Genomic DNA, 24,362 nt, shown 5'->3' with positions numbered 1-24,362 from the left:
GACTTCTCATTTTATAACTACAGGGAGCCCCACATAAAACCAGTACGCCTAACATAAAAGTTAATCATCTCTAGTTGAATTGCTTGTGAAGTGGTAAAACTGTTTCAAAAGTTGGCTACACTGCATTTTATCAGAGTTGAGTGGAGCTGTGTGTTTGTGTGTCAGTTACGAGAAGCTCATCTTGTTGACTTGTTACAGAAATGGGGCAGTTTGCATCAGAGCAGCGAATTGATGATGTGGAGTATTACGTAAGGACAGGTTCCATTAGAGTTCATTATTGTAACTGGCTATTTAATAGCAAATACTAACAGTTACTTTGACCCCTCACTTTACTTTATGTTGGACGAGGCCTGGTTTCATTTGTCAGATAATGTAGACTCCCAAGGATTGCAGATAATGGTCTCAGGACAACCGTCATATTTTGCATGAGGATCCTCTAAACTCAAAGACGATAGATGTTTGTCTGGCATGCAATTATTGGCCCCATATTTTTCAATTACACCTTAAACAGTACCAGACACCCAGATTTTTTATTTCTCTATGCACATCCAACCAAGGTATGGCCCACATCACCAATGTGTTCCCTGAAGACAGATGTAGAGACCTCTGGTGCCCAAGGCCCCTGGACTAAAACACTGTGTGATTTTTATTCATGGGACACACTAGAAAAGCAAAGTGTATGTTGGCAATCCTTGCACAATAAATTATCTTAAATAGATTACTAGATAAATTAACAACATCACATCAGCAGTATTACAGCGCGTTAAAGAGTAACGTCATCACACAAAGTCAGCAATGCCTGGATGCCCACGGCCAACACTTCGAGCATATCTTATTAACAGGTGACCAGTTTTTAACATTACCAATTATTTTTTAGCTAGTTCATTGTTACTTCACTCTCAGGCATGAGGTGTATTGGTGTTACGTGGGACACCTTGTATAACAGATTAAACATGGAATACAACATTTATTAATATACATCTCCTACATCTGAATTTAATTTTTTATCCCTCTATGATGATCATTTTTATTCAATGTTGAATTTTCTTACACTACTAGACACCATGATCTGCAATTCCATTAAAATGCATATATAGGCAATTCTAAACTGACACAGACTACAACAATGAGAAATATTATATGAGGGCGAGTCAAATGAAAACCTTAAATTTGTGCTGTTATCTTGTAAGATGGTAAGCGTGCTACAACCAGCGTGCAGAATGGCCTGTAGGTGGCAGCATAGTGCAGATGCACACATACTGTCGCAGTATCAGTAAAAAGATGGCCGCCCCATTTGCAACTTGCACCAGGGAAGAACAGTGTTCTGTTATTCGGTTTTTGCGTAGTGAAGGTGTGAAACCTACTGAAATTCATCGGCGAATGAAGGTTCAGTACGGTGATGCGTGTTTGTCACAGCAGCAAGTCTAGAATGGAATAGGAAGTTCGCAAATGGTGTGACTTCAGTGGAAGATGCTCCTTGTCCAAGTCAGGCACGAGTTGTGACTCCACAGAACATTGCAGCAGTTGAAGCCATAGTGAATTAAAACCGCAGAGTGACACTGAATGACACTGCAGCATGTTTACAGATTAGTCATGGGTCAGCACACCACGTTGTGCATGATGTGCTCCAGTTTCACAAAGTGTCTGCAAGATGGGTGCCACGGCAGCTGACTCCTGAAATGAGAGAACGATGTGTTGATGCTTATGAAGAACTTCTTCAGCGATTTGAACGAGAAAGTGATGGCTTCCTTGCAAGAATCGTTACTGGGGACGAAACCTGGGTTCACTTCCACCAACTGGAAACGAAGAGAGCAAGCAAGGAATGGTGCCATTCCTCATCACCAAAACTAAAGAAGTTACGTACACAACCATCAGCAGGGAAGATTATGGTGACACTCTTTTGCGACGAAAAAGGCGTCATTTTGGAGCATTACATGCCTAGAGGGACCACTGTCACCAGCGCATCATACACACACAGATCTACTAAAAAAACATCTGCGGCCTGCAATAAAATCAAAGCGGCGTGGATTGCTGTCAGTAGGTGTCCTTTTGCAACATGACAATGCAAGGCCCCACACTGCCCGTACAACAGTTGCAACAATCACAGTCCTCCATTTTGAGTGTCTTCCTCATCCACTATACTCATTACACCTTGCCCCAAGTGATTTCCATATGTTTGGACCACTCAAAGACGCAATGGGAGGAAAGAAGTTCCGTTCTGATGAAGTGGTATGCCACGCGGTGCACAAGTGGCTGCGCGGAATACCAAAAGAATTTTTTTCTAAAGGAATTTATGCACTTTGTAAGCGCTGGAGGACTTGCATTGAGCGTGGGGGAGAGTATGTTGAAAAGTGATACAGCTTTGTACCACTTCTGCACAATAAATAATATTTTAAAAAATATTTAAGGTTTTCATTTGACTCACCCTCGTAGCTTTAGCAACTGCTGTACAACTCATGTTTATTTAGTTGTCATGCCACTTACGAGAAACTCTTCTCATGCGCACCTGCGTTTCTGCATTGATTTAAACTCAAGGGAGAAACAAACCTTGCGGAATAGTGCTGAAACAAAGCGACCTATCTGTTTGTTGTTGTCAATTGTCTGTGCTTGTTGGATACAAACTCACTCTTGGAGAAGAGTCATTTTACACGGCAGATCACTGAACCGGCCCCCATAGAAAGTGGTTGTGTCATACAATAAGTGTATTTCTGTCAATCATGGCAAAACGTTTGTGCAAAATCATCAATAGTCTGAAAAATAAGACATGCATTCTGAACCATTAATACACACTTTATTATCCAGCTCACATTCAACATAACGCACAACACTGTTCATTTTGCAAAACACTTCTACTTGTGTTTTCAGAAAAATTACAATTCTCCATAAGTTTTATTACTTTTTACAAGAGCAAAATTAATGTATTTAATGCTTCATACAGTCAGGTTGCTAAGAGTCACCCTGGGATAGCTCCACACTGTGCACTCCGACTTGACAACAAAGAGAATATATATATATTAATAGAGGGAAACATTCCACATGGGAAAAATATATCTAAAAACAAAGATGATGTGTCTTACCAAATGAAAGCGCTGGCACGTCGATAGACACACAAACAAACACAAACTTACACACAAAATTCAAGCTTTTGCAAAAAACTGTTGCCTCATCAGGAAAGAGGGAAGGAGAGGGAAAGACGAAAGGATGTGGGTTTTAAGGGAGATGGCAGGTCGACAGACACACAAACGAACACAAACATACACACAAAATTCAAGCTTTCGCAACAAACTGTTGCCTCATCAGGAAAGAGGGAAGGAGAGGGAAAGACGAAAGGATGTGGGTTTTAAGAGAGAGGGTAAGGAGTCATTACAATCCCGGGAGCGGAAAGACTTACCTTAGGGGGAAAAAAGGACGGGTATACACTCGCACACACACACGTATCCATCCACACATATACAGACACAAGCAGACATATTTAAAGACCATTGCGTCTTTGAGTGGTCCAAACATATGGAAATCACTTGGGGAAAGGTGTAATGAGTACAGTGGATGAGGAAGACACTCAAAATGCAGGACTGTGATCGTTGCAACTGTTGTACGGGCAGTGTGGGGCCTTGCATTGTAGGGAAACATTCCACGTAGGAAAAATATATCCAAAAACAAAGATGATGCGACCCACCAAACGAAAGCGCTGGAAGGTCGACAGACACACAAACAAACACAAACATACACACAAAATCCAAGCCCCCGCAACAAACTGCCGCCCCACCACCAGGAAAGAGGGAAGGAGAGGGAAACACGAAAGGATGTAGGTTTTAAGGGAGAGGGTAAGGAGTCATTCCAATCCCGGGAGCGGAAAGACTTACCTTAGGGGGAAAAAAGGACAGGTATACATTCGCACACACACACATACATATCCATCCGCACATACACAGACACAAGCAGACATTTGTAAAGGCAAAGAGTTTAGGCAGAGATGTCAGTCGAGGCAGAAGTGCAGAGGCAAAGATGTTGTTGAATGACAGGTGAGGTATGAGTGGCGGCAATTTGAAAATAGCGGAGATTGAGGCCTGGTGGATAACGGGAAGAGAAGATATATTGAAGAGCAAGTTCCCATCTCCGGAGTTTGGATAGGTTGGTGTTAGTGGGAAGTATCCAGATAACCCGGACGGTGTAACACTGTGCCAAGATGTGCTGGCCGTGCACCAAGGCATGTTTAGCCACAGGGTGATCCTCATTAACAACAAACACTGTCTGCCTGTGTCCATTCATGAGAATGGACAGTTTGTTGCTGGTCATTCCCACATCGAATGCGTCACAGTGTAAGCAGGTCAGTTGGTAGATCACGTGGGTGCTTTCACACGTGGTTCTGCCTTTGATCGTGTACACCTTCCGGGTTACAGGACTAGAGTAGGTGGTGGTGGGAGGGTGCATGAGACAGGTTTTACACAGGGGGCCGTTACAAGGGTAGGAGCCAGAGGGTAGGGAAGGTGGTTTGGGGATTTCATAGGGATGAACTAAGAGGTTACGAAGGTTAGGTGGACGGCGGAAAGACACTCTTGGTGGAGTGGGGAGGATTCCATGAAGGATGGATCTCATTTCAGGGCAGGATTTGAGGAAGTCGTATCCCTGCTGGAGAGCCACATTCAGAGTCTGATCCAGTCCCGGAAAGTATCCTGTCACAAGTGGGGCACTTTTGTGGTTCTTCTGTGGGAGGTTCTGGGTTTGAGAGGATGAGGAAGTGGCTCTGGTTATTTGCTTCTGTACCAGGTCGGGAGGGTAGTTGCGGGATGCGAAAGCTGTTGTCAGGTTGTTGGTGTAATGCTTCAGGGATTCCGGACTGAAGCAGATTCGTTTGCCACGAAGACCTAGGCTGTAGGGAAGGGTCCGTTTTATGTGGAATGGGTGGCAGCTGTCGTAATGGAGGTACTGTTGCTTGTTGGTGGGTTTGATGTGGACGGACGTGTGAAGCTGGCCATTGGACAGGTGGAGGTCAACATCAAGGAAAGTGGCATGGGATTTGTAGTAGTACCAGGTGAATCTGATGGAACCAAAGGAGTTGAGGTTGGAGAGGAAATACTGGAGTTCTTCTTCACTGTGAGTCCAGATCATGAAGATGTCATCAATAAATCTGTACCAAACTTTGGGTTGGCAGGCCTGGGTAACCAAGAATTCTTCCTCTAAGCGACCCATGAATAGGTTGGCGTACGAGGGGGCCATCCTGGTACCCATGGCTGTTCCCTTTAGTTGTTGGTATGTCTGGCCTTCAAAAGTGAAGAAGTTTTGGGTCAGGATGAAGCTGGCTAAGGTGATGAGGAAAGAGGTTTTAGGTAGGGTGGCAGGTGATCGGCGTGAAAGGAGGTGCTCCATCACAGAGAGGCCCTGGACGTGCGGGATATTTGTGTATAAGGAAGTGGCATCAATGGTTACAAGGATGGTTTCTGGGGGTAACACATTGGGTAAGGATTCCAGGCGTTCGAGAAAGTGGTTGGTGTCTTTGATGAAGGATGGGAGACTGCACGTAATGGGTTGAAGGTGTTGATCTACGTAGGCAGAGATACGTCCTGTGGGGTCTTGGTAACCAGCTACAATGGGGCGGCCGGGATGATTGGGTTTGTGAATTTTAGGAAGAAGGTAGAAGGTAGGGGTGCGGGGTGTCGGTGGGGTCAGGAGGTTGATGGAGTCGGGTGAAAGGTTTTGTAGGGGGCCTAAGGTTCTGAGGATTCCTTGAAGCTCCGCCTGGACATCAGGAATGGGATTACCTAGGCAAACTTAGTATGTGGTGTTGTCTGAAAGCTGACGCAGTCCGTCAGCCACATACTCCCGACGATCAAGTACCACGGTCGTGGAACCCTTGTCCGCCGGAAGAATGACGATGGATCGGTCAGCCTTCAGATCACGGATAGCCTGGGCTTCAGCAGTGGTAAGTCACATCATCTTTGTTTTTAAATATATTTTTCCCGCGTGGAATGTTTCCCTCTATTATATTGATATCATTAATTTGAACCCAACAATTATGTTTGTTATTGTCACTGTAGCATTTCGAAATCTTTTCTGTCGTCTTATTTTCTCTTTCTGTTTTTGCCAGTAGTTTCACTTTGTATTCACCTTCTCCTTTTTACCGTAATCTGCTATACAATTTTATCCCGCCTATATATACTCAATAATACGTAACCCACTTCCAAACCATAACGAAAAAAAAAATTTTTTTGCCGCTTTCAACACTACCGCCGCTATAAAATCCACCATTTCTAGTTCACGAACTGTTCCTTTCACCTTTTAAACAACCATTTCGGCTAGTTCTAATAACTTTCGCTTTATTTCCATTTCCATTTTTCCCACATCACTGATAATTTTTAGCCGCTTCCCACAGGTTTTAACGTCATTATTTCTTCGTCAGACAATTGTTAGCCTCATTTTCATAATCTGCCACCACAAAACCACTCCTTTTAATATATTACACGCAGTTTTTTCGAAATTTTCCTGAATTTCTCCGTCCTTTAACGTGTTTTGGCGGCAACACAACCACCTAACCTTTGTGCACATCATCGTCTACCGACCCAAGTCCAACATAGCCCAGCTGTAACCAACACCTTTTCGCCTTTTTTCACACCAGATCTCCAGTTACTTTCCAGTCCGCCTTTATCCCTCCCCATATATTTTTATTTTCATTTTCATTTCCTCATGTTACACTTACCACCTTCTAATACCATGTCACCCTCACAACACCCCCACAACGACCCCATTAAGTTTTATTTACATTCTCTCCGCAAACATGCCTTCGCCCAAGCCAGATTACGCTCCCATATTCTATTTTCTCAGGCTTGTCTGACATTTGGCATTACCCCCAAAGGCCTCACACTTAAAGTTCCCATCTCTGGCTGCAACCCTTCTTTCCATTAGTCCCTATACCAGTTCCAAACTGAACAATCCATTGCCCTCACCCACCTAATCCTTCACCTACACATCAACTCAGCCAATGAACACACCCGTCAACTCCTATCCTTAATAAAAGTCCTTAATCTTTCCTCTCCCACATCCACACTGGCTGTTCAGAGCATCCCCCTACAGGCCAACCGTAAATTAGAACAGCATGCCACCCTCCACCTCAAAAAACTATACAATCTCCTGGTTTCCCACCTCCGGAAAGGCAACTCACTCACCCTTCACAACCTTTCCAGCAAACCTCAACCTCCTCTCATTGCACACAAACCCAGTCTCTCCCATCTACTCAATCTCCCACTTCCAGCTCCACTCCCTCCAAAACCTCAAAATTCCAATCAACACAATCTGGAACCACAACACCCTAATTCAGTAGTTAACCTTTCCTCCAAACCTCTCTCCCAATCCGAAACCTCTGTCCTATCCAAAGGCCTCACCTTCAGCCCCACTCCCAGATTCAACCAAACAGCCCTCGTCAAAGATTTACTGTCCTACACTCGTACTCTCTGCTGGAAGTATCACTTTGCCCCGAAGAAAAATGATCCTAATCCTACACCTAATGATCCAACTCCCCAAGACACCATCCAAATTGAACCCTGCCTGGAACAGTTCCGTCCTCCGTCGCAGCGGGACCCACCTCCTCTTCCTCAAAATCACCCTCTCCAAACCTTCCAGGAATTTCTGACTTCCAGCCTTGCATCTCAATCCTTCTTAAAAAACCTTAATCCTACTCCCAACATCACCACTGCTGAAGCCCAGGCTATCCGTGATCTGAAGGCTGACCGATCCATCGTCATTCTTCCGGCGGACAAGGGTTCCACGACCGTGGCACTTGATCGTCTGGAGTATGTAGCTGAGGGACTACATCAGCTTTCAGACAACACCACATACAAAGTTTGCAAAGGTAACCCCATTCCCGATGTCCGGCGGAGCTTCAAGGAATCCTCAGAACCTTAAACCCCCTGCAAAACCTTTCACCTGACTCCATCAACCTCCTGACTCCACCGACACCCCGCACCCCTATCTTCTACTTCTTCCTAAAGTCCACAAACCCAATCATCCCGGCCGCCCCATTGTAGCTGGTTACCAAGCCCCCACAGAACGTATCTCTGCCTACGTAGATCAACACCTTCAACCCATTACATGCAGTCTCCCATCCTTCATCAAAGACACCAACCACTTTCTCGAACGCCTGGAATCCTTACCCAATGTGTTACCCCCGGAAACCATCCTTGTAACCATTGATGCCACTTCCTTATACACAAATATTCCGCACGTCCAGGGCCTCGCTACGATGGAGCATTTCCTTTCGCGCCGATCACCTGCCACCCTACCTAAAACCTCTTTCCTCATCACCTTAGCCAGCTTCATCCTGACCCACAACTTCTTCACTTTTGAAGGCCAGACATACCAACAACTAAAGGGAACAGCCATGGGTACCAGGATGGGCCCCTCGTACGCCAACCTATTCATGGGTCGCTTAGAGGAAGCCTTCTTGGTTATCCAGGCCTGCCAACCCAAAGTTTGGTACAGATTTATTGATGACATCTTCATGATCTGGACTCACAGTGAAGAAGAACTCCAGAATTTCCTCTCCAACCTCAACTCCTTTGGTTCCATCAGATTCACCTGGTCCTACTCCAAATCCCATGCCACTTTCCTTGATGTTGACCTCCACCTGTCCAATGGCCAGCTTCACACGTCCGTCCACATCAAACCCACCAACAAGCAACAGTACCTCCATTATGACAGCTGCCACCCATTCCACATCAAACGGTCCGTTCCCTACAGCCTAGGTCTTCGTGGCAAACGAATCTGCTCCAGTCCGGAATCCCTGAACCATTACACCAACAACAGCTTTCGCATCCCGCAACTACCCTCCCAACCTGGTACAGAAGCAAATAGCCAGAGCCACTTCCTCATCCCCTCAAACCCAGAATCCCCCACAGAAGAACCACAAAAGTGCCCCACTTGTGACAGGATACTTTCCGGGACTGGACCAGACTCTGAATGTGGCTCTCCAGCAGGGATACGACTTCCTCAAATCCTGCCCTGAAATGAGATCCATCCTTCATGAAATCCTCCCCACTCCACCAAAAGTGTCTTTCTGCCGTCCACCTAACCTTCGTTACCTGTTAGTTCATCCCTATGAAATCCCCAAACCACCTTCCCTACCCTCTGGCTCCTATCCTTGTAACCGCCCCTGGTGTAAAACCTGTCTCATGCACCCTCCCACCACCACCTACTCCAGTCCTGTAACCCGGAAAGGTGTACACGATCAAAGGCAGAGCCACATGTGAAAGCACCCACGTGATTTACTAACTGACCTGCCTATACTGTGATGCATTCTATGTGGGAATGACCAGCAACAAACTGTCTATTTGCATGAATGGACACAGGCAGACAGTGTTTGTTGGTAATGAGGATCACCCTGTGGCTAAACATGCCTTGGTGCACGGCCAGCACATCTTGGCACAGTGTTACACCGTCCGGGTTATCTGGATACTTCCACCAACACCAACCTATCCGAACTCCGGAGATGGGAACTTGCTCTTCAATATATCCTCTCTTACCGTTACCCACCAGGCCTCAATCTCCGCTAATTTCAAGTTGCCGCCACTCATACCTTACCTGTCATTCAACTTCATCTTTGCCTCTGCACTTCCGCCTCGACTGACATCTCTGCCCAAACTCTTTGTCTTTAAATATGTCTGCTTGTGTGTGTGTGTGTGTGTGTGTGTGTGTGTGTGTGTGTGTGTGTGCACGCGCGAGTGTATACCTGTCCTTTTTTCCCCCTAAGGTAAGTCTTTCTGCTCCTGGGATTGGAATGACTCCTTACCCTCTCCCTCAAAACCCACATCCCTTCATGTTTCCCTCTCCTTCCCTCTTTCCAGACGAAGCAACCATGGGTTGCGAAAGCTTGAAATTTTGTGTGTGTGTTTGTGTGTTTTTTTTATTGTGCCTATCTACCAGCGCTTTTCCGTTTGGTAAGTCATGGAATCTTTGTTTGTAAAACATATACATAAGACCTGTAAGTGAAGTTCACACAATTTTGACAAAAGAAGCACCTGGTATGTCTTTTCAGTATAACAAGAGTATATGCGCACTCTTAGAAGATTTTTACATCTATACTCTGCAAACCACCGAAACACATGGAAGATGATACTTGTCACGGTGCTTCATAAAAGAGGTTCTTCCCATTCTATTTGTGCATGGAGCATGGGAAGAATGCTTACTTAAATGCCTTTGTCCACACAGCAATTAGTCAATCTTGTATTCACAATTCCTATGTGGGGTTATAAAACAGCCCCTTGGGCACCCTTTGCACCCCTTGAAGAGACTACATTTATTTTATGTTTAGTTAATTGTTTAATCCCTCTCCATGAACCATGGACCTTGCAATGGGTGGGGAAGCCAGCTAGCTCCACAGATGACAAAGAGATTGAAGAAATGTATGAAGAGATAAAAGAAATCATTCAGTTAGTGAGGGGAGATGAAAATTTAATAGTCATGGGGGACTGGAATTCGATAGTAGGAGAAGGAAGAGAAGGAAAAGTAGTAGGTGAATATGGAATGGAGGTAAGGAATGAAAGAGGTAGTTGCCTGGTAGAATTTTGCACAGAGCATAACTTAATCATAGCTAACACTTGGTTTAAGAATTATGAAAGAAGGTTGTATACGTGGACGAGGCGTGGAGACACTGGAAGGTTTCAGATAGATTACATAATGGTAAGACAGTGATTTAGGAACCAGGTTTTAAATTGTAAGACATTTCCAGGGGCAGATGTGGACTCTGACCACAATTTATTGGTTATGAACTGTAGTACACTAAAACTGAAGAAACTGCAAAAAGATAGGAATTTAAGGAGACAGGACCTGGACAAACTGAAAGAACCAGAGGTTGTAGATAGTTGCAGAGAAACCATTAGGGAACGGTTGACATGAACAGGGGAAAGAAATAAAGTAGAAGAAGAATGGGTAGCTTCGAGAGATGAAATAGTGAAGGCAGCAGAGGATCAAGTAGGTAAAAAGATGAGGACTAGTAGAAATCCTTGGGTAACAGAAGAGATACTGAAATTAACTGATGAAAGGAGAAAATATAAAAATGCAGTAAATGAAGCAGGCAAAAAGGAATACAAACGTTTCAAAAAAGGCTAAGCAGGGATGGCTAGAGGACAAACGTAAGGATGTAGAGGCATATATCACTAGGGGTAAGATAGATACTGCCTACAGGAAAATTAGAGAAACCTTTGGAGAAAAGAGAACAACTTGAATGAATATGAAGAGGTCAGATGGAACACCAGTCCTAAGCAAGGAAGGGAAATCAGAAAGGTGGAAGGAGTATACAGAGGGCCTACGCAAGGACAATGAACTGGAGGGCAAAATTATGGAAATGGAATAGGACGTAGATGAAGATGAAATGGGAGATATGATACTGCGTGAAGAATTTGACAGAGCACTGAAAGACGTGAGTCAAAACAAAGCCCCAAGAGTAGACAACTTTCTGTAAGACTAATGATAGCCTTGGGAGAGCCAGCCTGACAAAAATCTGGTGAGCAAGATGTATGACGCAGGTGAAATACACCCAGACGTCAAGAAGAATATAGTAATTCCAGTCCCAAAGAAAGCATGTGTTGACAGGTGTGAAATGTATCAAACTATCAGTTTAATAAGTCACGGATGCAAAAGACAAACACAAATTCTTTACAGACAAATGGAAAGCCTGATAGAAGCCGACTTTGGGGAAGACCAATTTGGATTCCGTATAAATGTTGGAACACGTGAGGCAATACTGACCCTACAACTCATCTTAGAAGAAAGATTAAGGAAAGGTGAACCTACATTTCTAGCATTTGTAGACTTAGCGAAAGCTTTTGACAATGTTGACTGGAATACTCTCTTTCAAATTCTGAGGGTGGCAGGGGTCAAATACAGGGAACGAAAGGCTATTTAAAATTTGTACAGAAACCAGATGGCAGTTATAAGAGTCGAGTGGCATGAAAGGGAAGCAGTGGTTGGGAAGGGAGTGAGACAGGGTTGCAGCCTATCCCCGATGTTATTCAGTCTGAATATTGAGCAAGCAGTAAAGGAAACAAAAGAAACGCTTGGAGTAGGAATTAAAATCCATGGAGAAGAAATAAAAGTTTTGAGGTTTGCTAATGACATTGTAATTCTAGCAAAGGACCTGGAAGAGCAAATGAATGGAATGGACAGTATCTTGAGAGGAGGGTATAAGATGAACATAAACCAAAGCAAAAAGAAGATAATGGAATGTACTCGAATTAAATCAGGTGATGAAGAGGGAATTAGATTAGGAAATGAGCCACTTAAAGTAGTAGACAAGTTTTGCTATTTGGGAAGCAAAAATAACTGATTAAGGTCAAAGTAGAGAGGATATAAAATGTAGACTGGCTATGGCAAGGAAAGCGTTTCTGAAGAAGGGAAATTTTTTAACACTGAGTATAGATTTAAGTGTCAAGAAGTCTTTTCTGTAAGTATTTGTATGGAGTGTGGCCATGTATGCAAGCAAAAGATGGATGATAAATAGTGTAGACAAGAACAGAAAAAAAGCTTTCAAAATGTGGTGCTACAAAAGAATGCTGAAGATTAGATGGATAGATCACATAACTACTGAGGAAGTACTGAATATAATTGAGGAGAAGAGGAATTTGTGGCACAACTTGAATAGAAGAAGGGATCAGTTGATAGGACATGTTCTGAGGCATCAAGAGATCACCAATTTAGTATTGGAGAGCCCCTCGGAGGGTAAATATCACAGAGGGAGACCAAGAGATGAATAAATTAAGCAGATTCAGAAGGATGTTGGTTGCATTAAGTACTTGGAAATGAAGAAGCTTGCACAGGATAGGGCAGCATGGAGAGCTGCATCAAACTAGTCTCTGGACTGAAGACAACAACAACAATTGTTTAATGTACAGTGTTACAATGCACCTATACCACTAATTAGTATGTTTGAGGGAACATACGTAAAATCTGAGTTTGCTGTTGTATTCTGCACTCAGTAACAACTTTGTGAACACGCTAGAAATATTTTGTTTCAAAAAATAACTAACAAGGAAACCTCCCCATCGCACCCCCCTCAGATTTAGATATAAGTTGGCCTTGAAAAACTGAACACAGATCAATCAAGAAAACAGGAAGAAGTTGTGTGAAACTATGAAAAAATAAGCAAAATATACAAACTGAGTAGTCCATGTGCAAGACAGGCAACATCAAGGATAGTGAGAGGTCAGGAGCACCGTGGTCCCGTGGATAGCGTGAGCAGATGTGGAACAAGAGGTCCTTGGTTCGAGCCTTCCCTCGAGTGAAAAGTTTAATTTTTTTATTTTCAGACAATTATTTTGCGAAGCTGCACAGGTACACAGAGCAGTATTGTTTATGTGATCGTGTGTCAGTTATCAAAGTTCAGGCACTCACACATAATCAACTTCGCTCTCCAAAATTCCAGGACATGTTCAGGATTTGACGGTCTACACACCGAAAAATTTGAAAACATTAAAAACATATGTTTTGACAGAGCACAGGAAAAACCGTGCGACTGTGAAACTGTTGCATTCATTTGTTGCAGTTTATGTGACAAACTCTTATGTTTTCATCACTTTTTTGGGAGTGATTATCACATCCACAAGGAAACCTAAATCGGGCAAGGTAGAAGAATCTCTTTACCCATTCGCCAAGTGTACAAGTTAGATGGGTCGACAACATATTCCTGTCATGTGACGCACATGCCGTCACGAGTGTCGTATAGAATATATCAGACATGAGGAATCAGTTGACCTATGACCTTGCGATCAAATGTTTTCGGTTCTCATTGGAGAGGCACGTCCTTTCGTCTACTAATCGCACGGTTTTGCGGTGCGGTCGCAAAACACAGACACTAAACTTATTACAGTGAACAGAGATGTCAATGAACGAACGGACAGATCATAACTTTGCGAAAATAAAGAAAGTAAACTTTTCACTCGAGGGAAGACTTGAACCAAGGACCTCTTGTTCCGTAGCTGCTCACGCTAACCACGGGACCACGGTGCTCCTGAGCTCACCCTATCCTTGATGTTGCCTATCTTATGCATGGACTACTCAGTTTATATATTTCACTTATTTTTTCCATAGTTCCACATAACTTCTTCCTGTTTCCTCAACTGTGTTCAGTTTTTCAAGGCCTATCCACGGTGCCAACTTATAACTAAATCTGAGGGGGGTGCGATGGGGAGGTTCCCTTGTAAGTAACTGATCTAAACTTGTTACACTGATGAGTACAAAGCTTGCAGCTTACAAATTTATCTTCGACAAATCGGATTTTCTATTTCTGATAAACATATTATTTGGAATCCATACACATGGTAGGAACACTTTTCGGTCTTTCTTTCAACTGTAATTAACTAAAATGCAATATGTATTATTATTTTCTGGACCTTTTAAGCTACTTTGGAATTCTTAATGAAATTATGTTCGCATCCACTCAAAATTGTAAAGCATTATTTTTGTTATTTTTTTATGTATGTGAATTAATTTTGTGACACACTTTTAACTGACATTTCTTAAAATTTGTAAATCATGATTGTCAAGGTTTGTTGTAAATCATATAAATACCAGCAGTTTGCACACATCAGGAGGGCAATTTGTTACCAACCTTCAACAGAACAGCATGTAGGACTTTGTTTACATATTTTTTTGCCACCAAACATCTTGTGTGTGAATAAAGCAGTTTTATGTAAAATCTGTGCCTGGAATTTATTTCATATACTACACGATGAATTTTGTACAGCAGCACAGCAGAAGAGCTCTGGAGTATTTGCAGTAGCGAAGCTACACCTCAACAATGAAGATCTACAAGTGATGTGAATTTCACGAAAGTTTTTGGCGACATTTCATCTCTAAATTAATGAACAGTTCTGTATTTTTCAGTTCAATCAATTTGTTGAGATATTCGTACCTCCACTGGTAGAGGTCCATTTTTTTTTTTTTTTTTTTTTTTTTAATTCTTGTGGTTCACGTAGTTATCGTGGCTGCAAAAATGTTGGCATAAACTTTCAACTTTTGTAAGTGTGCAAATATTTAAACTATCAGCAATCCACATTATACATATCCCAAACCACACTAATCTCTTTGCCATCAGCAGTTCCATTTCAGAGTGACACGTAGGGGGTTATAGAATATTCTGGTTTCTTCAATCAAAACTGGTTTTTGAAACTTTGCACTTACATATTTTTTTAATTTACTGGTTTTTGGGACATGCCTATACAGCCATCTCAATAGTGGAATGTTACTTATTATGATACGAATGTGGGAAAACACGACATCCAGCTCCTGAGCAGAGAATTCTCTGACCCAGCCTGGGCACCTTCAGTTAGCAATCTCCCGCACTGACCATGCAGCTACCGTGGCAGACCATGTATGTTTCCACAGGATAGTTAGCACCTTTCTTCAGATGTCTGCCAATTCAGGTTTTTCAGAATTTCAGTGATGCTTGTTCGGTGCCAAACAAACTTGTGGCCATTCATGCTGCCCTTCTTTATATTCATTCAATATCCCCTTTTAGTCCTTTGGATGCGACTGAACTGAAGTCTGCTATCAGAATTGCTTAGAACTGAATCTATGTGATCATTCCATTTCATATCCCTACAAACTGTTATCCCGACTCATTTGTAGGAGTCTACAGATTGCAAATGTGACTCATTGATTTTATATTCATAGGAATCGTATATTTTTCTTTCTTTCTTTTTGTGAAATGCATAATTTTAGATTACTAAACATCAAAAGCAAGCTGCCAATTTTCACACCATTTTGAAATCTGACCAAGGTCTGGCCGCATTCACTTTGTCTACACAATCATTCAGTATGAACAGCAAGGGTCTTGATACACTACCCTAGGGCACGCTTAATTTACTTCTACAGCTGATGATGACACTCCACCCAAGACAACATACTATATCCTCCCTATCAAGGGAGCCTCAATCCAGCGACAGGCTTCACTTAATATCCCACACAATGATACGCCTGACAATAAGGGCAAACGTGGAGGAGAGTCAAAGGTCTATCAGGGGCCAAGAGATACTGCTTCAGTCTGACTTGCCTTGATCCACGGTATTCAGGATGTCATGTGAGAAAAGTGCAAGTTGTGTTTCACACCACAGATATTTCCAGACTGTGCTGATTGGCATGAAGGTCATTCTGTTCAATGTACTTCATTTTGTATGAGCTCAGAATATGTTCTAAGATTCTATAACAGATGGGTGTCAATGGCATTGGACAGCTGTTTTGTGAAACCTTTTCCTGTTGGATGCTAGTAATCGGTATTGACCCATCTCGAACTGCTATCAACTTCAAACAGCAGACAACACTGTGTTTACTTAATCTAACATGTTGATAAATGTGATTAGAAGTCAATTACTCATATATTTCTGCTGTTGAACGTGTTGATGACCTAAAGGGAATTATATGCTAGTTCAAGTAGCAGTGGCCAGAAATCCATTTAAAATGGTCTGATGTCTTTTTGTTTCAATCAGATCAAGTAGTCCTGTTAACCACCTCACCAATAGCCTTCTTAAGAGTGCACAAACAATACATATGCACGGCTAACAACTCACAGTTTTGAAAAGCATGTAAGAGGTAGGGCATACATATTCCACAGCATTATTAAATGATGATCATTACATGGAATTTGATTACTATAACAGTTGCGCTACATCTTTTAGTCAACTAGATAACGGTATACCAAAGACTAAAACAGCAAGGTTTTTCTCACAGTGCTTCACAGAACAGCATCAAGCTAAAACAACACTGAAGGAAAAAATACTCAAATGGAACAAGACCTACAGTCCACAATCTTGTGATTTGTGTTACCCTTTTCCACTAGCTTCTAACAGAGGAGATACACTACCTTCTAACAGAGAAGATGGTATTATTCACGCAAAAAATTGAAACATCTATTAATCAAAATCGCCTTCCTTTGATTCACACTTAACTCTGATAAACGTGTTTTGTCCAAAGCTCTTCGAGATGAAAACTTACTAAATACAGTATATAAAAAAGGCATTTTGAATCTTGCCTCACCTCTCATACCCTCCACCTTGAGTAAATTTCTGCAGAGCATCATGCAACATTCAAGTGCATCACATATTATCCAAACACTGGAGATAAACCACACAGGTAAACAATGGTATGCAATCAAAGTATGCTAGATAAAGATTAATCACTGATGAGAATAGTACAAGAAAAATGCCACAATTATTTTTGTCCCTCTCACCACAAGGAATTTGGTCGCAATGCCATACACAATCCTGATGAGAGTATATAACCCCCCCCCCCCCCCCCATATACACACACACTGTTTCGTGTACAATACAGTTCTGAGAGATATGTGCATATGAAGAAACAATTTCTTATATGCGAGTGCAGGCTTTCTCGGCGAATTTCATATATAAAGACTTCACGGGTTGTCAGCTGAGTAGCACTGTCGTCTCGTAGCAACGTTTCGATGGAATGCATCTACATCATCTTCAGGCGAAGTGTTGGGATATCGTCGGTCGCGGGCTTATATCTCAGCTGGACCGCTCTCCACTTCCCGCGGCCGGCCAATCACACGCCCGTGGAATCGCTCGATGTGCCTGGATCGGCCAGTGGTGGTGGGGATGCGTCCAGCAGAGATATAAGCCCGCGACCGATGACATCCTGACACTTCGACTGAAGATGATTGAGACGAATTCCATCGAAACGTTGCTACGAGACGGGGACGATGCTACTCAGCTAACAACCTGTGAAGACTTCATATATAAACAATTTCTTACCTATGGGCAAGCTATTTAACAATATACATAAAAAAAATTCTGGAGATACGGTGAACATTAATAAATTTCAAGAAACGGTGTGATTCAAATTAGACAGTTATAGGTATTTCACGGTAACCAAAAGTGAAAATGTGAAGATAAACATTAACATACACTTTAAAATCCCAATTTACACAGCGTGTAACTGAAATTTGTGTTGTCAAGTTAAAAGCTCCATGAAATGAAGCCAGTTAATATGTTGACTGGCTCCGAACCAACAGCAGCATTTCTTGGAGCCAACCCCAACTCAGGTAATAGTTCAAAAGTTGATGAAGTGCAAAATACACACTGTAGCAGAGAGTTTATACATTATGCAACACTTGATAAGTACAAAGTTGTTTTGAATAGCAATACAACAGGCATAATCCGTACCACTTCAGGCAGGAGTGTTATCTTTTTAGTCTCGGATGTTATTGAATTTAGCCTGAGATACAGGCCTCCAAAGATGACTCTGCGAACACCATTTTGGAGACGTGAATTTATGGTATCCTCAGTTTGGACATATCTGTCAAAGTTCTTTTACTGTCACCTTTTGAATTCTTTTTATAATTTACAGAAAAAAATTGTTTCAAAAGTGCCAATCAAGAAAAGTTAGATTTTTTTTCCTGTTGATTAGTACCATTTAGTACTACATTCTCTATAAAGGATACCTTCCCAGTTGGGCAGGTTTTATTATATATTTTTTTAAGGGTAGCCTAATGTATTTCTTCACTGAAGTTGTTTCTTACTCATTTCTTTGTTACAATGTTTATTTCTATTGTCTTTGTTGCAGATATTTCTTACACTTTGTTGTAGTTTCTTGTCAGTTTCTTTATCGTGGTTGTTCATTGCAGGTTTCTGTACTGACTGCTAATTTGTTCAATGAAGAGGCTTCTAAGAATTCTGAGACCATCCAGTGAGTTCTGTGTTTTTCATGAGGAATTTGCCAGTTGACATAGTTGCAGAGTGTTTTGTGAAAAGGACTGTTTGAAATGTCTTCTGACTGAGGTCACAGGAGACTGAAGTGTGTTGACTATTTGCATATCCATAAAAGAGTGATACATAAGACAAACAAAAAAACATACTTTGTTCAGGTTGGGAATAAGTGTTCTCATTTGAAGACTCCGTTTCAAAGTGAAGATGTTCCCAGTGACGACTTTTTGTGTTCTAAGTGTTTTGACAGAATAACTACGACGACAGTACCTGAAAAAGGTGAAGCCTCCCAAGGTGCAGATGATGCAGATTTTGCATTGACAGAAGAAGAATTACATACCCCGAATCAGTCAACTACAGAGGTAGGTGTTAGTCATGTTAAGAAACTGTGGTCAGTGAAGTCGAGTCACAAGCTCTATGCATCAAGAACGTGCAGAGAAATTACTAAAGCTATGGATAAATACACTCCAACAAAACTGACCACACTCTTCAAAGCAGAAATTCCATCTTCAGTAGAAAATAAACCAAAGCACTCTTGCACCTCTTGCCAGGAATTTTTCACAAATACAAATTCAGCTGTTGAATACTGTGCATCCTGCAGTGAAAAGGTGCAAGTTTGAACTATTATTCCAGAGACATTTTCAAAGAAAACAATTTTGAACCACATTCAATCAGTATCAAAGTAAATGGTAGACAAAGCAAGAAATGAGGTTTGAAAAATGAGTTTTTGGAAGACCAGATCCCTATTATGGTCATCCCGTAGAAGCAGCTCAAGTTCAAATAGTGCAGTCATTTAATCTGGAAGATAAATGGGACTATTCTTGCCAGAGTGCCAACAAAAAAAAAAAAAAGACACTATAACTGTAACAGCTAAAGGTCAAAAAGTTGTATAAGTGAAGAGGTACAGGACTCGCCAGTATTAAAGAAACTTTTGCAATTTATAAGAGCACCTTTACAACTTTACATTAGTAGTCTGTGACATAAAGCGAGAGACTCGTTGGTTTCAAGAATGTGGTAACTGCCGTGGAAAGGGAGGACAGTCTTTACAGACACTTGGACTGTAAGATGTAGCAGAGAACTCTGCAAGAAAACTGTTGCCTTTGACAGTTCATTGATGAACTTGGTAAATGATCAGTGAAAGCAGTAAAACACCAGCATCTGAAGAAATTGCAACACCACATTGCAGAAGTGGAAGGGTGTGTACAGGCTGAAGAACTATGTTTAGTGCTATACTGTGAGTTTGCTGAGAACTGGTCTGTAGTTCTACCACAAGAAGCACAAGGACATCATTGAAGTAATGACCAGGTTTCAATTCTTACAGGAGTGATATATTTTCAGAATTTTACAGGAGAGGCATATTTTCAGAACAAGATCACAACTGTTGCAGTTATAAGTGATGACACAGGACATGACTAAGCACACACTTTGTTAGCAATGTGCAAAATTCTTCATTTTGAAACAGGGGCAGAGAAGATCATCATTTCTGATGGTGCTCCTAGTCATTTTAAAAACCGTTAGCAGCTGTATGAATTGAGTAAGTCGCTTGTGCCAACTGACCAGGTAGATAGTGCTACTGGTCATGGGAAGGGGTCTTGTGATGGTGTAGGAGGCCTAGTGAAGCACCATGCAACGAAACATAATCTTTCCAAACCAAATACTGCTGCAATTCAGAATGCTGACAATTTTACGAGATTCATGAAATATTACACATCCACAGCCCTAATTCTTTCGTCCAAAGATGAAATCAAAGAATTCCGTGAGCCGAAAAAAGAATGGTCCAAACAAACTACTCCTGTGAAGGGAATTCAGAAGACACATTTTGGGACTCAAAGTGATGGGGGAACTCATATTGCATGAACTTTAAAGAACAAGAAAGAAGAAATTTCATTCATTTGGCCAACACCTCAGGAATAGCAGGATAATATGCAGATTCACAACCTGAGAAGGGAGATGTTTGTAGCATGTATGTATGACTGTGACTGGTGGATTGCAGAGTTTATAGACACCAGTTATGAGTTAAACGAAATTGTAGTGAACTTTATTCTACCACATGGACCAGCTGCTGGTTATATGTTTCCAGCTGAAGGACAGCAACAAAACCATCAGTGCTCACTTCCTGTTCACAATGTTTTGAAGATTCTAAGTGCTCCAGTTCAACAGGAAGGCATCACTCTATATCAAAGGAAGCAGTGGAACACATTTTTAGTTCATTGACTGGCTAATTTAAATACAAAACACATTGCACAGAAATTGTATAAATTGAAACTTTTAAGTCTTTTGGACCTTTCACACACACTTTGGACCCATTTAAAATGCTTCAAAAATGAGTTTCTTACTCATCTTTCAAAACTAAAATTATGTTAAATAAGGCTAGGTTTTTTTTTAATGAGCCTGTTATGTGATAATGTGGTAATAAAACATGTTTTATGTATGGCAAAAATTTCAAAAGTCCATAAATTATAAAGAGAATGATGTAGTAAAAGAACTTTGACAGCTAAGTCCAAATGGAGGATTTCTTTGTACTCATAAAGCAATTATCTTTCAAATAAAAAATCCACAACAAAATATCTAGAACTGCTCAAGAGTGACAGCATTTTAAAATTTTTTCCAAAATTTGCATTTTCAAACTAGTATGCGCAGTGTCATCTTTGGAGGGCTGTATCTTAGAGCAGAAATTTTTTTGGAGAAAACAAAAAAAAAGTGTGTTCCTTACTTAGTCCTTCATGTTAACAAATGCAAAATTCAGTAACATCCGAGACTATGAAGGTATGATTTTTTCCTAGCCTGTCTGAATTGATATGGACTATGCAACAACACTTTTGTAAATGTTCCATTCAACATCTAGGCCTAATTGAACTACATAAAAAAATTTAAATACTCTGACAAAACTAAACAATTTGGCACCTACAGTCAGATGTCTTGTGAATTCACTTAAACATCATGTACAGAACACTCAATTTGCATCAAACCATTTACATGTTCAGAAAATTATAATTTTTGACCAGCATTGAGCACTAAACTCCTTAACATGTTGCACACACAAATACCATTTAACAATAGGCTTTGTCAAGTGACAGTCTGGCTGACCACTCATATCTTATAAAATTCATCAGCTGACCTATGGTCACATGTGAATTGGATGTGTAAATTTAGTTCAATTACCATTCAACAATACATTCTTCAGGAAACCTAGTCCTGCACATTCCTTGAGTGTTCACATGATTTGTGAAACTAGTTTTGTTGTTGTGTATCACAAAAATCATACAATCTGCAGGAACTATCAGCAGGGGGGTCGACAGAAGCGTCCGATCCCACGCACCGGCTTTGACCCGTGACGTAAGGGTGTTGTCGTGTGTGACGTCATGACGGCGCGGAGTTTGGTTTGAGTGTGGCTGTCTCCAGTTCTGTTTTATTTTATTTACTTTTCTGATCTGTTTGTTCTATCTCGTGAGATTTTTTTATCTGTTTCCTCCAATTTCTGTTTTAGTTTATTAAATTTATCTTTCTGATCTGTTCGTTCTATCCCGTGAGATTTTTTTTTTTTTTAAAGACAAAAAACACTAATCAGCTACTGAAGCATCTTTATCTTCTATGGGTTGCAGGGGTTACGACCCCTGGGGAGGTGGGTGGGTATTCATGCACAGCTGTCTTCACTTACACGTTGTAGCTACGCAAGGCGTCTAAATTTGTTTATATTTCGTTTGCCCCCCACCCAAAACACCCCATTTCCCGCGCTTGTCCCGTTAGTGTCATCAGGCTTCTTGTGGAAAGTGTGTGTGTGTGTGTGTTTTTGTTTCTGCCACATTTGTGACGTCGTGGGTCAAAGCAGACGGGCGGGATCGGACGCTTCCGTATTTCCCAGCAGCAACAATTCCAGAAGATGCTCATAATTAGCACTTATCACTGAATCTGCCCAACAGTAGAATCATTAGTAACATGGCATCAAATTGACACAAGTATGGAAATAAACATGTGAAGCAATCACTCTGTGGCACACTAAAGAACTGTCAACCAGTATGTGGCAGGAAGATCCCTGACAACAAACAAAACCTTACATAAACCAAGTAATAAGTAATGAGTTGTGGGGAGGGGGATCTGCAAATATAATTTTGAAAGAAGCACTACACTTTTTGATATGTGTACTGGTAATCAATGAAATTATAGAAATATTCTTTGTGGAATTGCTTTTTCCTTGTGTTACTGGAGGATGGAAACAGGACCTCAGCAGTGGCCAAAAATGTGGATCAATAATAGTCATTAGGAAATACTGTGCAGTAAACAAACAGTGCAAAAATATGTAGTAATCCAGAGAGTTACAAACATTGTTGGCACGAACAGGGTTGAACCAACACTAACTGAGAATGATAGCAATGGGTAGAAAATACACATAAGATCCTCTCACATTTCTCACCATATGCTGGACGTAAACAGTAGTCCTCGCTACCACAAACACATTTGCACCTTTCACGTTCGCTGTCTTCGCCAACTCACAACCAAATGGTCACCTTCCTACCTAACCTAGATCTCCAGCTGCACTACAGATTAGTCTGTCGCGACAATCAATCTTACGAGTGAAGGGGAGGAGGGAGGGCAATACGTAACTTTAGCCCAGCATTGTACTCTGTCGCGACAATACATACAGTTTGCCTGTATATACAACCAATCATTGCACGTCACATCAAAGTCTACAACTGACTTAAAAACCACAAAGGCTACACTTCCTCCGTAATCTCTAATTATAAAACGAAAAATGCTAAAGCGATTTATTTTCATGAAAGTTAAATTTGACAAGGTCCAAATTGGATAAAACAGCACTGAGTTTTGTTTACCTGTAAATGATTGCATTACAGAATACAGGGCTGTGGGGTTCCAGCGGTGGCAGCATTGAAACCTGCCGAAAAGGAATGTTATTCTGTAACTGGTGTTATATATCACATCATTCATTGTGGTATACAAAAAATGTAAATCACAAAAAGATATTTACGGCTTTAATATTCACAATATATGTTGAAAACGTACAATCATCACGACGATGGCTTCCGAATGCCGCATTTATATTGAACAAAACATCATATCCCTCGCACAAGTAGCACTCGAACAGAATGTCAAAACATTATATTTGCGCTATACACACGTACAAATGAACCAGAACCAATTTTGATATGTCTAGCTTAACATTACATATATTCATCACACAGCTTACAAACTAAAAATTTCTGACGCCATCTTGGCAGATGTATTTCCGTTCCTTAACAGCAGGCGTGACGTTCGAAGCGCAACTTTCAAAAGGGGAAAACAATACACCTCAAGGAAAAATACGTACGCCGCTAACGACTTAAAAGTCATTTCCCTTAACGTTTGCTCCAACAGCTGTCACGTTTTCTAAAGCCCTGTTAATGACATGTTACAATATATGAAACAACTTGTATAATCAATGATATTACATATTCTTTCAATCCTTCGAGACGGCAATATAATAAGTCTTTTGCGCTGTTGTGCTATTGCTGAATATTTATTTTGTTTTGATCTTGTGACAGCGCATACAATTATAAGGCACGTCAATTGTAATTACGCTGGAGTTCCACTACATGGGATAGATGCATGGGGTAATTATCCTATAGAAGGCACTTAGAATTATGGGAAATATGTGCCAGGGAAACC

At 41.3% G+C, this 24,362-nt stretch overlaps 1 protein-coding gene across 1 annotated transcript in view; it reads right to left on the bottom strand.

Annotated features, from left to right (window-relative positions):
* Positions 1 to 23,912, bottom strand: part of LOC124805252 (zinc finger protein 572-like) — a 44,031-nt gene extending 20,119 nt beyond the window's left edge. The window contains exons 1-2 of the mRNA XM_047265765.1: positions 23,721 to 23,912; positions 23,531 to 23,592 (exon numbers count right to left, since the gene is read on the bottom strand). Of these exons, the coding sequence (XP_047121721.1) occupies positions 23,531 to 23,546 (16 nt within the window). The 5' untranslated portion in view covers positions 23,547 to 23,592; positions 23,721 to 23,912. The remainder of the gene's footprint in view (positions 1 to 23,530; positions 23,593 to 23,720) is intronic.
* Between the last annotated feature and the right edge of the window lie 450 nt (positions 23,913 to 24,362).

Source organism: Schistocerca piceifrons, chromosome 7 (assembly GCF_021461385.2).
Source record: "Schistocerca piceifrons isolate TAMUIC-IGC-003096 chromosome 7, iqSchPice1.1, whole genome shotgun sequence".
Taxonomy (NCBI): Eukaryota; Metazoa; Arthropoda; class Insecta; order Orthoptera; family Acrididae; genus Schistocerca; species Schistocerca piceifrons.
This window is presented reverse-complemented; position numbering and strand designations above follow the sequence as displayed.